This window comes from Carettochelys insculpta, chromosome 2 (genome assembly GCF_033958435.1).
Source record: "Carettochelys insculpta isolate YL-2023 chromosome 2, ASM3395843v1, whole genome shotgun sequence".
NCBI classification, from domain to species: domain Eukaryota; kingdom Metazoa; phylum Chordata; order Testudines; family Carettochelyidae; genus Carettochelys; species Carettochelys insculpta.
The window spans coordinates 219,346,763-219,363,801 of NC_134138.1; the positions used below are offsets into that span (position 1 = coordinate 219,346,763).

General features: G+C 39.1%; 1 protein-coding gene across 2 annotated transcripts in view; it reads left to right on the forward strand.

The window, feature by feature from the left end:
* RAPGEF5 (Rap guanine nucleotide exchange factor 5) overlaps window positions 1-16,249 on the forward strand; it is a 251,304-nt gene extending 235,055 nt beyond the window's left edge. For both annotated transcript variants that reach the window (XM_074986184.1, XM_074986185.1), the window contains exons 23-26: window positions 453-540; window positions 5,404-5,468; window positions 12,643-12,697; window positions 15,606-16,249. In XM_074986184.1, coding sequence (XP_074842285.1) covers window positions 453-540; window positions 5,404-5,468; window positions 12,643-12,697; window positions 15,606-15,724 — 327 coding nt within the window. In that variant the 3' untranslated portion in view covers window positions 15,725-16,249. The remainder of the gene's footprint in view (window positions 1-452; window positions 541-5,403; window positions 5,469-12,642; window positions 12,698-15,605) is intronic.
* The last annotated feature ends 790 nt before the right edge of the window (window positions 16,250-17,039 follow it).

Below are 17,039 nucleotides of genomic sequence, written 5' to 3' on the forward strand. Positions count from 1 at the left end.
AGAATTCTAATAGTTTTCATTGCATGGAACCACTCAGCCACCTTTCGTTATTTTTTTCTTTGAGACATCTGCAATGTTTAATGAGTTAAATTTCCAATAAACGTGCATCAATGGCACTTCATTGGACAGACTCTGTTAGCTATTAAGATGAAGGGGTGCTAACAGTGACTATGTGGGGAAATTACAGAACAGTCAAATGCTGAATAGGTGATTTGCTGTCCCCTATATGGGAACCATTTCATGCACAGGAACATAATCATTTCTATTTCCTTCATTGTTTACATTTCACGTTCAGTAGTAAGTTGCCTCTCCTAGGAAACCTTTATCTACCTCATTTCCCAAGGACGCTTTTATATCTAAATCACGTTCAGTTCAGAAGCCTGTAATGGATTTAGAATTGCTCTTTTTATAGTCTATTGATTTCCTCTTCTATTACTAAAATGATTTTGCAGGACCCTTCTCTGAATCACAAAGCCTACAGAGATGCATTCAAGAAAATGAAGTCTCCAAAAATTCCTTTCATGCCCTTACTTCTAAAAGGTAATGTTAAATCTTGTCTCCCTTTCTTTGTCATGTAATTCCATCTACAGAAATGTGTGATGGTTAGTTATAGTAAGCGTAAGGGAATTTTTCCTTGTTTGTTTCCTAAGTGTATGTGTATATATATAGTATGTATGAGACTTCAGTAGCACTTGTTTTGGTTAATAAATAGCTCATTGCCTTTTAAAAATGGGTAAGAGTGACATTTTTTCAAATGCTTTGAAACTTAGAGACTTCCCAGTCACCTACTGATATTACAGCTGCCCCTGAGCTGTGAGTGTAAGATTTTGGGGCGGAGGGAGATAACTTGCATGTCTCTAGAGTGGCATCACCTGGGTGTGGATGTTACATGAAAACAACATTGATGGAAACCAAAGGGAGAAAAGTTGAACCATATTTAGCCATAGGAGAGATTGTCATTGATTTAATGAACGTTAGAGTGGATTTAATTGAGGTCAGAATCTCTCCCATTTATCTGTCAAACATACTTGATGCTTAGGGTTGGAGAGGGCTTTGGAGTCAACCCCCTGTACTCTGTGAATTCTGAGTAAGATAATGAGCAACCTAGTCAACATACTGAGTTAAGTAGCCACTTAAGTGGGGGGTACTTCAAGAGTGCTATCATCTTGGATTCTTCTATTATTAATCATCTTATCTTTGATCATGACAAATTCATTTGATGTCCCTATATTGCAGAAGTGTTCTCTTTTCATCCCTGCAATAATCAGGGCTCTCCAACCTGTCTAATGTAATCCAAACCAACAGAAATTTTGGTTATGCTCATATGAAAAAAAAAATCCCATTCGGCGTATGTGAGAAAATAGTATGTAGAATGTAAAAACTTTATTAATTGGTATATACATGGGAATACACATACATAAAAACAGTGACATATTTCAACATTTTTAGTGCGATGGATGAGCCTGAGATCCAGCAGCCTATCATGCTGCGCCCTGTTATGAAATTTCACGCACCCGCAAGGGGCCCATCCCCCACTTTGCGCACTCCTGACACTTGCAATGAAGTTGGGGAAATTCTGCCTAGGCAGAAATACTGCTGAAAAGGATCTGGATGATCTAATGGATCACAGATTGCATATGAGTCAACAATGTGAGGTAGCTGGAAAAAAACAAAAAGCTAATATAATAAGGGATACATTAAAAGAAGGTTCATGCATAAGATGTGGGAGGTAATTCACACTCTGCTCTGCACTAGTGAGGCCTCAGATGAAGTATAGTGTCCAGTTCTGGTACCAGTTTTAGAAATATGTGGACAATTTGAAGAAAGCCCAGAAGACAGCAGTAAAAAATGATAAAAGGCTTAATATACTTAACTTACGAGGAAAAGTTACAACAAAAGTGGGCACATTTAGCTTTGAGAAAAGACATCTCAGAAGGGGAGCTGCTAATATTCTTCACATATGTTAAGGGCAGCTTTAAAGAGGATTTGAATCAATTTTTCTCTGTGTTCACTGCAGGCAGGACAAGAATTAATGGGCTTAAGCTGTGGCAAGGAAGATTTAGGTCAGATATTAGGAAAAAACTTTTTAACTCTAATAATGCTTAAGTACTTGAATTGATTTTCCAGAGAGGTTGTGGAATCCCTGTCAGAGAATGCTTTTTGGACAAACACCTATCAGGGACGGTCTATAAAAACAAGCAGTCCTGTAGCTCCTTAAAAACTAGCAATTGTATATATTAGGTAATGAGCTTTCGTGAGTAAAGCCCACCAAATAAATTATTTATTAGGTAAATAATTTATTAGGTGGGTCTTACTCACGAAAGCTCATTACTTAATATATACAATCATTAGTCCTTAAGGTGCCACAGAAATGCTTGTTTTTTGTGAAGCTACAGACTAACACAGCTACCCCTCTAGGGATGGTCTGTGTTTAGGTGTATTTGTCCCTGCCTCAGACCTTCTAGGACTATATTTCCATGATTCTATGTATAGCAAAGTAATGTCCTCAGAGAGAAATAAAAACAAAATGGTAAGGAAACAGATTTAAGCCCGATGATGTAAGAAAAGCAATAAAAATCTTTTCTCATTCTAATTATGAGAAATACCTTGACAGAGTCCTCTTGAAGTTAATTGAATTTAAAAACCGAGGCTTGTTGCTGCACAGACACAGCTTTGGAAAATCAGGCTGATTTTTCATATATTTAATAAAATTCAGTGTTTCAGCCTTACAACATGACTCGGATGCAATTTTCTGCTCCACTGAATTTATCTAAGCTCTTAGCTGTTGGCAGCCAAGCTTTGTAGTCTTCACAGAACAAATGCAGAATTGAACTATCCTGGCTTTTCTGGTTTCAGTACAAAGCCTTTTTCATTAGCACTATCAGAAGCATTATTTAAGTATTTTTCCTTTCTTTCTGTGACCATAAATACATGTAGCCACTTTGAGACAGCTCATGCTTGGTCTTCAAGCAGTTGCGCATGGAAGTATGAGGTGAGAGAGGAATGTATCTCTTTAGAGTTTTCTCTCTCCTGCATGTGGGAGCCTGTCAGAATTGCAGTCATGCACACAGGAATGGCTCCCTCTTCCCCTTCCCCTGCCTTGGGAGTGCACAGTGCCCCAGAACAGACAGGGAGTTGGTGAGGGCCATGTCCTACTCACCACCTTCTCGGTGGTAGAGGGGAGCGGCCAGCATGCCACGAATGAATGCAGTAGCAGGTGTTCTGGTCCTATTTACTAGGAAATTCAGGCAGGCGTACTGCTTCCCTTCAATCAGAAATAATTTTGGTACCCCCCCTGCCCAGATCACAGCTCTCAATCACTCCAAATACACAGTGCTCTGCCTAATAAACTCTGTGCAGTCCTGTAGCATCTTAGAGACTAAAAAATTCATTAGGCCAAGAGGTTTCCTGGTTGAGTCCCACTTCTCCAGACGATTGGAGTAGGGGATCTTACCCATGAAAGCCCATGACCTAATGAATTTGTTAGTTTCTAACGTGCTACAGAGCTGCTTATTATTTGTGAAACTACAAACTAACATGGCTACCTCTCCGAGATGAATAAATTCTAACTCAGTTTTCACCAGCATATAAAACAGTTAAGTGTTTCCATTATAAATAATTACAAAATTCCTTTCAGGCTGGTACTTGACAGTGAATTTTTGAAACAATAGAAGATAAATCTGTTTGACTGTTCTGGGATAGTTCAAAAAAAAGACATTCATTGTTTCAGCTACAGACTGGAAATCTTATAATCTAATTTCATTGTGACCAAGGTTCTCTTCCTTCTACCTGGTGGAGGGGACAAATGGGGCAGAATAGTAATGGGCATTTCAGATGCCACAATAGAGAGCACATTATAAATGCCATGGTACATAAAGAAGAGGTGGGTCTCTCCCACGAAAGCTCATCAGCTAATAAACTTTTGTTAGTCTTTATACTGCTACATGACTGCTATTTTGTTTTGTTAGAATACAGACTAACACGGCTACCTCTCTGTTACTATAGTACATAATAGCAGAAAAACTGATTTGTTGCACTTTTACATGAGATTTCACAGCATGCCATGGAGGCTACATCTATACTATCCCAAAACTTCAAAATGGCCGTGCAAATGGCCCTTTCGAAGTTTACTAATGATGCGCTGAAATACATATTCAGCACCTCATTAGAATGCCGGCAGCTGCAGCACTTCGAAATTGCTGTGGCTTGCCACTTGTCCAGACGGGGCTCCTTTTTGAAAAGACCCCACCAACTTTGAAGTCATCACATAGGAATAATGGGATTTCGACACTGCTGGAATGATACATACAGCCCAGTTACTGATGACCATTTGTCAACTGGAAATGGGGCTTCACCTTGGGAGTGTGTTTGAGACATCCTATAATCTTAAAGAAATTGTGCCACAAAAGCATTTTATCGCCCCAGTCACCAGCATGTATGATTCTTAGGTAGATACTCCTCATGGTCAAAGCAGCAGTTCTGTCATAGGGTCTTAAAAGCTGTGTAGACTCCCCTTTTACTAAAAGAAGCAGAGTAAATGTTCTGCCATGAAGGTGTCAATATGAATTTAACTTCACAACAGTCATTGTGCCTCTTTATGTATTCACTGATGCTAAGCATAGTCTCTACCTCCACTGCCTTCTTTTTTATCATTACAAACTCTCCCCAGTTCCGCTTTGTGGAACAAGAAATATGTTCTTGATATTGCTGCAATGTGATTTTTGGCTCAGTGGATTGTATTTAATGTTTGTCTGCTTTTGTGCCCCTGACCACTAGAGTAGACTTTCGTAGGAATCAGCTGTCTGGGGATGGAGGGTGTTGCAGAGCTATGTAAGGGGTAGTCTCTGCAACTTATTTGTCCCTTCCTCCTCCTGAAGATAGTTTAATCAACAGAATTCTGCTTTTGTGGATCTACCACAGCCCTGCCTCAACCATCCTAAAATCTCTAGCACCGCTGAGAGATTTACAGTATGCAGAAAGGGAGGGAGGGTGAAAACCATGCATGGACAATTACTTTGCTCCCCTTCCCACCATCGTCCACTGTGTGTTGGTCTGAACTCTGGATAGTACAGTGTATCATCTCTCTTGTTTAATAGAACATTATTTAACAATCCCTAGATTATGTTTAGTTAGTAACAAATTCACGTACTCTGCTTGACATTTCTCGATTGTCTACACATTTAATATTGCCAAAGATGTGTAATTTTTCTGTATTTAATTGAATATCTGATGGTGATTGTTTGTGCCCTGTAAATAACACAAGGATGACATTGTGTCAGTACATATGAGATAGTTTTGTTCTTTGCTTTATCACTTCTTTGTCACTGTTCCGTTTCTTTGTAACTCAAACAGAACAAATTCCATGACATTTAAAAATATAATATCTCTTTTTAAATTTTGTAGATGTAACATTCATCCACGAAGGAAATAAAACCTTTTTGGACAACCTTGTTAATTTTGAAAAGCTGGTATGTACATTTTGTACTTTTCAAAATCCTCTCTTTAGAAATCTCTGCTTCTCTCTCTTTCTTAGTCCCTTTCTCCCACCTCCTGTGTTAAATTTATCATGCTGTGATAACCCTCATCCTGTTCAGCTCTCTCCATGAGCTCCACCAGTTTCCTCACAGTTTTGTATTTCTTCTTGACTGAGGGTTTGTCTACATGGTGGGATAAAGTGCACAAAAGAATCTTTAATACACACCAATAGGGTATAAATGGGTCAATTAATGCACAACACGTTAGCGTGCTTTACAAATCACACCCTTGTAGGGTGCATTGCCCCACCACATTAACAAGTGGGAACGGTAATGTACAGAAGCCTATGGGAGAACACTTCAATCTCCCTGGACACTCAGTGGGAGATTTAAGGGTGACAGTCCTGAAACAAAAAAATTTTAAATATCAAATGGAGAGAGAAATCTCTGAGCTGCAATTTATTTGCAAATTGAACTCCATTAACCAAGGATTAAAGAGAGATTGGGAGTGGCTCGCAGCTTACAAAGGCAGCTTCTCTGCCCTGGGTGTTAATATCTCCCCATTACACTCTGACAAAGGCTCTGATCCCCCTGTCTGATGTGACTTGTTTTTTCCTCTTTTGATAAGTACTGTTGATACTGGGCCATTTCCACCTTGCTGAATAGACCTTGTCATTTCTGACCCTCCCTTTTACTGGGACCCCACTGTTTAAATACCTCTCTGAAACCACCATGCACCTGATGAAGTGGGTTTTTGCCCACGAAAGCTTATGCTCCAAAATATCTGTTAGTCTATAAGGTGCCGCAAGACTTCTTGTTATTCTCGAAGCTACGGACTAACACAGCTACCTCTCTGATAGCTCTCAGATTGTTATTCCTCTTCTCAGAGTTTAATTGCCCTTTTATTCATGGTACCCAGCAGCAGGTAACCCCAATTTACAATTCATCATTAGGTCTATGTACTAAGCAAAGTAAGTTTATGACTGGGCAGGGAAGGACGACAGACTTGCCTGGCTCCTAGGCAAGATGTGGAGGGATGGGGACAGCCAGACCTCAGCACTGTCTGCAGTGCTCAACCCACCACCCCGGCCTGCATCCCTCACTATCTAGCCCTCTCAGCTGTCTGGAGCACACGATGCAGCACTCTGATGGTGTTTGAAATGGTTTGGACTCTGGCCACTGCCATCATAGCAGTAGCATGGTGGCCAGGAACCCTGGACCCTTTTAAATGGCCAGACCCAGAGGCAGTTGCCCCCTCTCTCTTCCTCACCCCGGTCAGTGGGTGGATATGAGATTAAGAGGAAGAGTACACACCATACAATTTAAGCCAAATATTAATAAAAGTAAACTATTCTCTATCTACAGATAGTTCATTAGACTTTTAGCTTAGACCAGATCCATGCTAGAGACTTTTACTGGTATAATAATGTTGGTTGGAAGTGTTTATTCTTTACAACATCTCTATAGCATCAAAATCCTTACAGTGTCAAGAAAAAGTATTTTTGCTAGTGCATTTTTTAAGGGACTGGTATAAATTATACCAGCAAAAGCATTTTCTTGCCACCGTAAATTCTAGGAGGGTTTGCCAGAAGAGTTGGAAAAGATTAGGCCTTTGTTACTTTTGTATGGTTAAGCATGATACAAAGTCTATATATGAGAATGTCATGTTTCTGCAAAATATCCTCAGGGCTTGTCCATATTGTAAGTATATCATATGTGCCATAAGGTGCTGAGACAACTCTCTGCTTCTGAGCTTAGTCTTTTTCTTTCTTTGTTGTGGAAATGACTATTTTACTCCATTAAGTGCCTATTGTTTGAATAAACAGATAGTAAAACAATTTATTTCTCTCTCTTTCATCCCAGCTCTGATTTAAATAACTTATAGGTGGTTCTGTCTTTGTGTCTACATCTACACTAGCAAGTTCTTTCAAAATATTTTTCGAAAGAAGGTGCTCTTTTAAAATATTCAGCAGAGTGTCTGTACACAAAGCTCATTCTTTCAAAATAAAATCAAAAGAATGTGGTGCTCCTTTAGAAATTGCTCTTCAGCTCCTGTTTCAGGAAGAACGCCTTCTTTCGAAATCTTCTTTCTAAAGAAAAAGTGTGTAGATGCTCCGCAAGCTCTTTTTTCCAAAAGAGCAGTCCTCATAGCACCTGAGTTTTCTCTCTTTGGCCTGTTCTTTCGAAAGCGTGGGGGCTGTGTGGATGCTCTCTTTCAGAAGAGCAGATCACTCTTAAGATCAGCTTTTTTGTGTGTGAATGCACTCTTTTGAAATAAGTTCTTTCGGAAGAGATCTTCTGGAAGGACTTATTTCGAAAGGTTGCGGAAGTATAGACATAGCCTGTATGTTTAATTAGATTCTTATACCTTTTCTTGCTACAGTGTTTAGAAGAACACTGATTTGTCTTAAAAAAAAAAAAAAGATTTTGTTATGCCGAATCTTTTAACTACTTGACCTTTAGGATCAAAGGGGTAGTAGTGTTAGTATATAGCTCATAGATAACAAGCAGTCCTGTGGCACCTTAGACACTAACAGATTTGTTAGGTCATGAGCTTTCATAGGCAAAACCCACTTCATCTTATGAGGTGGATTTTGCCCATGAAAGTTCGTGACCTAATAAATTTTTTAGCCTCTAAGATGCCACAGGACTGCTTGGTCTTTAGATGTCTTCCATATAATCTTGTTAGTATTTTCTTACTCAACTACTCTCATAAGTACATCTTATTAACATGTAAATTTAACTAGTCCTTGATACATACTGATTGTTAGTAAACATCTCTTATAGGCCTATACATTAATTGACTGGAGACAGAGGGTCTTATTCTCAACTCATTCTTAATCAGCCTTTATTTTTTGTACATACACGTAAGCCTTGTCTATACTACACTTGTTTTGTAAAGTTTCTTACTACTGCTTACACCAGGGCAGCTCCACCAGTAGAAGTTCCAGTTTAGTAGCCTGGTGCCCGTGAAGTCAGTGAGGCCAGGATTTTGCTCCTGGGAAGAGGCTGTTAGCTGCAGCATTTCAACAAGCATGTCATGTCGATATGCTATGAGAAGGGTCACACAACACGGTTATTAAACCGCCTGCCTGCAGCCCAGTGCACATGAATGCTCCCACCAGTGATAACAAGGGTGGGAACTCTTAAGGTAAAGATGTAATGTGGACTAAGTATTACTCTAGTTCATTTGGGTGTTCAAGTATTTGATCTATTGGTATGGATCTAAGAAGTGTGTCAGTCATCTGACCAATTGTATAGTTTTATTTCTTTCCCCTATTTTCTTGCTGATTGCCCATGTAGATTGCAAGTTTGTCATTAGGGAGAAGGTGTTTTCCTCCCTTTATATTGTGCCTAGCACATTTTGGGCACTCCTGCAAAATTAATAATAATAATAATCTCATTCATGTCAATTGGTGCAGAGTCAAGCTGCTAAACTGCACCTGCAAATAATTCAGTTCAAAGTTGTGCTAATAGGCATTAGCTCTTGAAATTGTTCTTGATAAGTTGAGAGAGAGAGAGGGAGAGAAAAGAAGGAGGCCTAAGCACTGAATTCACTGTTGCAGTCAAAAACTTCTGTAGGGAAGCATTACACTTCCCACCCCAGTTGTAGAGAATTTCCCTATGTGTGGGAAGTATCCTTGCTTTGGAATTCATATCTCCATTAAATTCAGAATTTTCAAATATTATTTTTCCTGCATTCAATGTGATATGAGTACAATTAATCAAAAGCTTGTTCAAAATGCATATAAATTCACTCAAGCAAGTTTGTTTACAATCACCAGTCCTGGCTCTCTTGTGTTCTGTGCTGTTATTTAACTGTAATTTACCCCAAATGTCTTTCAAGAGCCCGGTAAGCAGTAGAAGTGCTGGTAAGGCTGCTAGACAACACTGACCTCCCATGATCCAGCAAATTCTCTTATTTGGTACTTGTCAGGTCCTAAGGGTGCCATGCTAGAGAGGTTCAACCTGTACAGATTTAGGTGGACACATGGCAGTTTACAGACCACTGAACTATGGACGAATTTATATTAAATTTCACTCATACTAATGTAACTGTCCTGTTACACTTAATAACTCTGCCTCCATGAGCAGCCTAGATTCAACATCAATATTATTAGGTCAATACAGTGTCAGAGTAGACACTTCACTGCTTAGGTTAATTGTTACTAGCTTTCAAGATCAGTCCCACAATGCCCCATGTTGACAATGCAAATGATACAAGGTGTCAGGATGCACAAGGAGCAAAGTATAAACACGCACAAGTAATGAAATTACTGCAGCATCTGAAAGCCATCATAAGTTAGGTCAACTTAATTTTGTAATGTAGACATAGCACCAGTCATTGTATGCATTTCTCCATATTCACTACACTCTGGGATGCAGCCAACTATTAAAACATTCAGAAAATAGCAGCCCCTTTTCACATGAATTAAAAAGTTTTCTGTGTTACAGTTGGGCCAGGCAGAGTCAGATGACAGTGTAAAATGCCTAATGAAGCCATAAAAAAGGGAAGAATTGTGATCAGTCACTGTGAGAATGGAGCATAAAGTAGTCCAGTGAGCTTCCCTGGGGCATCAGCCACAGGAGCTAATTTCAGATGGATTAAGCCCATACTGAGTAACATAAGGGGAAGAAAAAGCAGTGCGACAATGTGAGTTACATTGTCTATTTCCTTTACTTCAGAAAGCCAATTTCAAAATACAGGATGTCATTTAAAAGCTGCAACAGTAAGAATAGCTCAGTAGTTTGAGCTCAGGCCTGCTAAATTTAGGATTGTGAGCTCAATCCTTAAGGAGGCCATTTAGAGGTCAGGGTCAATAGATTGAAAAAAAAAAAATCTGTCAGGGATGCGGATAGGTCCTGCTGTGAGTGCAGGGGATTTGACTTGATAACTTCTGAAGATCTCTTCCAGGTCTGTGAGATAGGTATATCTCTGTAATTCTAACGCAGCAGCAGAACGTGGGTATGTCCTATCTCTAGGGGGATTTAATAAATTGATTTTGCAAACCTACGACCTCTCATCAGAACTTTGTTTTAATCTGTGCAGTGAAATGTTACAGTAAGACACTGAAAGATTTCATGGTAAATGGAACACACAAAAAAAAAGATTTTGCTTCACCGAAGTATTAAAGAACATAAAATCTTTATTAATCATATATTTAGCTGTTCTCATGATAAGCTGTTCCATGAGGGAACACTGTAAACAATTCATGTTGTGGTAGTGGAGGGGTGAATTATACTACACATTTCCAAGTTAAACATACTCTGCTCGTGGCAGCTAATCCTTTCTATTTCTGACTGGGTTTTGAGGGAGGTGCAAAAACAGCCTGTATTGTTTCCATAAACAGCCATATTGGTATTGTTAGTTGCAGACAGGGGTTGCTTAAATTAGTCATCATAATCAGTCAAGGGCTGCTAGCCCAAATCAATATGCTGTTTATTTTGGATTGTAAATTCAATCAAAAGAAAACATGCCCAAAAAGCACAAAAAAATCAATGAACCTCTGTTAAGTTATAGCTAATTCAATTCATATACAGTAAGAATCTGAAATTAAAGGTGAAACAAAATTTTAAAGCTTTTCTCTGTTTCATCTGAGCAATTGTCTACAGCCTGTTTTTCCTAAGGAAAAAACAGTGCAATAAAAATAATTTAAAAGCAACAACTAATCAAATAGTCATCATGCCATAGACATTCATAACATTTAGAAGCTGAAAGAGGGGTAAAAGCTTGCTGAAAACTTAGCCCATAATGTAGTTTTAGCCTTTTAATAATAATAATACAAAGGATGCTTATGAGCCATTTACTCCTCCATGTACTGGAAGAGAAACAAAGAACTGAGCAAACTGAGACTGAGGAAAAATAGAGAAACAATCAATTTTCATTGTCCATTTCCATGTATTCCTATGAAGCTACCTCTATGGCCGTGTCTACACTAGCCAAAAACTTCGAAATGGCCATGCAAATGGCCGTTTCAAAGTTTACTAATGAAGCGCTGAAATACATATTCAGCGCCTCATTAGCATGCAGGCAGCCGAGGCACTTCGAAATTTACGCAGCTTGCTGCCGCGTGGCTCGTCCAGATGGGGCTCCTTTTCGAAAGGACCCCGCCTACTTCAAAGTCCCCTTATTCCTATGAGCAGATGGGAATAAGGGGACTTCAAAGTAGGCAGGGTCCTTTCGAAAAGGAGCCCCATCTGGATGAGCTGAGTGGCGGCAAGCCGCGTCAATTTCGAAGTGCCGTGGCCGCCCGCATGCTAATGAGGCGCTGAATATGTATTTCAGCGCTTCATTAGTAAACTTTGAAACGGCCATTTGCATGGCCATTTTGAAGTTTTTGGCTAGTGTAGACATGCCCTATAAGTCGTATCAATAAAATCATTCTGTGAAAGTAACAGAGAGGGAGCCATGCTAATCTATATACTATCAAAACAAAAAGCAGTCAAGTAGCACTTTAAAGACTAACAAAATAATTTATTAGGTGAGCTTTTGTGGGACAGGCCCACTTCTTCAGACCATAGCCATACCAGAACAGACTCAATATTTAATATTAACTAACCTTGTTTCATAATATGTTAACACTGAGCCAAAAAGCCCCAGAGCTTTTTACCCTCTAAACTAAACATCTTGGCTTTGTCTACATTAGAAGCATCTGTCGACAGATATTACTCTCGACAGGGTAATCTCGACAGAACCTCTGTCAGCAGATTGCATCTACGCACGACTTGCTCTGTTAACAGAGAGCTGCCAGGCTGCACTGGCCTCTGGTGCCAGAAAGCAGAATGGCAGCTCTGCAAAGAGGGTTGCTGGGCAACTGGAAGTCCTCTCTGTCAACAGAAGTGTCTACACTGCACTTTTGCTGACAATACTATGTCCAGAGATTGTTCTGCCTCAAATTTTTGAGGGATAACACTGTCAAGGAAAATGCAGAGTGCTGTTGAGACTTTGTCAACAGAACACTTTCAGTGTGTAGAGGCTCCCTGAGTTATATCAACAGAAGGCCTCTTCTGTTGACAAAACTCTATAGTGTAAACCCAGCCCTCCTGTTTCCTTCCTTTCCTGTTATTGCTAACAATTGCTCTTACAAAATGTGGGACTAGGGAAGAATTTTCAAGCAATGGAGCCCCATTAGGTTTCTGCACTCATATTTTCTGTTTTATTTCACAGCACATGATTGCTGATACTGTCCGATCACTGAGACATTGCAGGACTAGTCAAAGTGGTGAGTAGTCAGTTTACTCTGTCTCAAATACGTACAAAATGTTCAAAAGAACTCTTTCCAGGTTTCTCTGCCTCCTCTTCTATGGCCCAGGTTTACTTTCAGCATAAACATACTTGCCATTTCTTTTAACTTAGAAGAGTGGAGAGTGGGCTGTGGAAGACATCTCTGCAAGCAGAACACAGTCAAAGCTACTTTCCAGACTGTTTGCAGAAAAAAAAATAAGATTTGTACAAAATGCTGTGTTCTCCCAATCCCCGATACACAGAGTCATCTACTGATAATGTTACACCAGACCTGAGTTTTATAGACCTGCATCAGAAGGAAAGAAAAGGCGGGGAAAAAAAAGAGTGATTACTTCTGATTACCTAGAGAGCTTGTGAGGTGTCCTAGTTTCTCATAAATAGTGGTGTGTTTAGAATGGAGATATAATGCAGTCTTACCAATTTCGTACATGAACTCTCCTTCAGAAATTGGTTCAAACTCGTATTGGTATCTCACTAGATTAAAGGTCAAATATCAGTGTGGATTTTCAGAATGTAAACTTTTGTCTTGTTTTCTGCATGACATGCTGCAATTATACAAGAGAGTGGAAAGGCAACACACTATTGTTCATAGTGATAGGATTCTAATTAAACACTAACATAAATGGCATATTAAGGCCAAAACATTCTAACTCAAGGAACTTCACACCTGTGCTTTAGCCTTAACTTAATATTTTTTAGTTTTAAGAATGTATGTTCAATTTTTTTCAACCATGCATTTGCAGTCCTTCCTAATCATGTCTATAGGATTTACAGTTTTCCCAAATGAAAACCTGCATGAGGGCATGCAAAAAGGGTAATTGCAGCCATAGTTACCCATGTAGGGCATACATATAGCTAAATCCTCAAGGACTGCATATAATGCTAGCGAGTATTGCTGAAAATTTGGCCTTTAATGTTGCCTAATGTAGTTACAGTCTTAAGGATAAAAAGCCTGCTTATTAATTGTGAACCAGCTACTCCCACATACACTGGTGGGGAGGGAAGCATGCAGATAAGCACATCTCTTGCTTTCACACTCTTAATCCAGACGCTAAAGGAAGCATTTATTAAAACCAAATACTTTCCTGTAACTCTCATTCGGCACAGTTAATTTGTTTTTGTCTTCAAGCAGATATTTTGCAAAATAAATTAAAGATTTTTTAAAACCATCTTTGCTTTTCTGTAAATATTTGTGTCCTGACGTAAATGCAGTTTAATGGCCAAGAGTTATCCCTTAATCTGCTGATCTGAATGTTGTTTTACTTTATCAGTGTCTTAGCCTTATTGTGAAGCTGGTATTTAAAAAGAAAAAGCAGTTTATGCTGATATTCCTGTAAGCACTGCTTTTTGTTAAATTCATTTGGGCATGAAATGAATTCACTGAATATTTATTGAGACTTTATGGACTGCTTCCTTTTCCAGTGGACTTATTTAGTTTTCAGGAATATGAATCTTCCTCCTGCAGCACTCTCTGAAATGGACTGAAGTAGCAGGCATTGTACCACAGAACAGAATTCAAATAAAACTAAGCAAAAAATATTGTTGCTTATAGTGATATCTTATAAACGGAAGCAGGCAGACCAAAAATGTTATGGGTTACAAAATGATTGTGTAGCCAAGTTAATACTAAAATGCCATTCTAATGGAAATAATATTTTTCTACATTGAATCCAAAAAATAAATAACAGTCCTTAGGATATCTGGCATAGCAGCTTTAGCTTTTATATGATATTTCAGCCCTTTGTAATTTTAGGTACTAATGAGGCTCTGAATTCTGAATAATTTTTGGTGCATTTACACAATTGCAGAAAATGTGGAAGCTGTTCTCCTGAGAACGATAAGGCCCACTGTAACATCCTACATCAATTTATCTCCTATTCATTTTTGACACAGTCTTTTACAAATCACTCAGGTACTTGTGAATAACTTGTACACAGGTGCTGCACAGTCATGTCTGTAATATTGGCATACAGAACTGGATGAACTCTCAATGTAGTGTTACTGTTTACACAGTACTAAGTTTGTGCTAGTCACTTCACAGACAAATATAAGGACAACACTTGTATCCCCAAATAATTTATATTTGAAATGGATAAAGTATACACGGGGGTGGATGAAACAAAAGAAGCTGAGAGAGAAGCGATGCTAAGCTTGGTGGTTCCAGATTTTTGTTTGATTTTTTTTTTTAAATAAAGTGGCAATTTTGTTTAACATCACCATAAGGATATTGACCAGCGTTTCTGGCAGATAACATCTGAGTTGCCTCTTCAGTGTTAATTTTTCATCTGATGCTTGGTTAAATGCGCTCTGCTGTGGGAACTCCTGTGAAATAATATGCTCCTGGTTTCTACCCCGTTTGCTGAAATCAAAGGCATAGCTGATCAAGACAGGAGGCCTGACAAACAAAAGTATTTGAAGTGTTGTCACCTGTCTCTTCTGTATTGTCACATTTCATCTGACATAAAGGAAATGGTTCGGGGAGCCACTTGCTATGGTACATTTGTGCTACAGCTGTTTAAACATTCTGTGCTAGTTCCTCAGCCCATGCTCAAGGTTTGTTCATGCTGGCAAGGTGGCACTCAGTACCCTGAATTCTGTCTCAAAGAGATTGCTGAGCATACGCCTGACTTTAGGAAATCCAGCTGTGTCACCCAGTTCTCACCCCTCTGGTGTCAGCAGCAACCCAAGCAAGCAGGCAGAGAAGGGGGCAAAGCCAGCCACAGTTTCAGAGCATGGTGTCTCCATGGCTTGGTCCTTTGCAGAAGCTTTGGACCCATCATTCTCCCATCATTTTTAATGGCATGTTTGGCTTACATTTGGAAAAAGTATGGCTCAGTCAGAAAACTGATCTCGGAATTATTTCCTTTTCTCTCCTCAAACTTTAGGCAGTGAAGTTCTTCCAAAAGAGAATCAAGAGCTGAAGCCACATGTCTATCACCTGCACGTCATTGACAACCAGCAAACACTGTTTGAGCTCTCTCACCGGATAGAGCCTAGAGCATGAGTGCCCACAACTTCATGTAACCTTGTAACTGCTGCACTTTTAATTAAGTGAATGTTTATGCCAAGCATGTTGCTTCCTATATGAGAACAGTTTACTGAGTTTTATCAGTAGTCATGTGACACACAGGAAATGAAACAAAGCAAGAAAAGCGGCTGTTTACAGCATTCCAGTATAGCGCCAGTACCATTTATCATCAGAAAAGGAAGGAGAGGAGCAGCATTCTGTAAGCTACGAAGCTGGGTTTCTGTCAATATATTGGTGGTCCAATAACTTTCAATACAGACTCTGCCAGTATTAGAGGGAACGGAAGCATCATGTCAGCCATAACAAAACACTCCAGCAAGCAAAGCTGTGTGACATGGGGGGTTCACAATTCAGCATATAGTATGTACCTTACTTATCTCAGGCTGCCAACGTATTGATTGTTGCCAAAAAAAAAAAAAAAAAAAACGGAAAAAGACCTTGGGCAATTCATATTGCTGTCCTGACTCCAGGTGTATCTTATTTGAGAGAACAGCAAACAACTCAGACTGGAAATATAAAAATATAACATACATAAGACAGAGTTGCATGTTAATGCAGTCGTGTTCTGATTGCTGGTCAAGCCAATAGTCTCTGATACCTGAAATAACTCCTCATTCTACTTCCTCTTAAGAATTTGCTTCGTAGACGGCATTAAAAAATAAATCTAATCTTGACACAATTTATGGAAACACACAAACATTTTGCCTTTTGAAAGACTAAAAAGACCAGCCTTCAAGTCAATTAGAGTAGTTTTTCTCTGTCCAAATTGTACAGCTTAAAAAATCTCTATAACTTGCTTCTCCTCCAGTTATCTTAGCTTTGTCAACTTGTGCAGTTCATATGCTATTGGTTATTAAAAAGGGAGCTCAGTGCATTACTCCTTGGGCTAGAGTCTCCTCCACACCTAGTGGAAGGCCATCCTACTTCTTTAAAAAACAACAGAAAATATCCTGTTAGAGAAAGTAAAATCTAACTTGCTGAGCATATGCTTTCAGTATTGAAAAAACAAATGAGCATAATTAATGTGTTAAAAGTTCTCATTCTTCACACATATGAAACCTGAATAGACTTTGAATGTTATTTCCTTCAAATATTTTTCTTCCCCCACCCCAATTTTCATTTAGACAAATCAAGGTAATAACTGTTGGCATTACTGAGTATGTTTCTTAAGTCACATTCAAAATGTATTCATGTCGATAGCACTCCTTCATCTTCATGTTGTTTTTCAGGACCAAGGAATGGTCCTGAAGTAATCTAGTATATGCTACAGATGATGTAATGTGCTTCACAA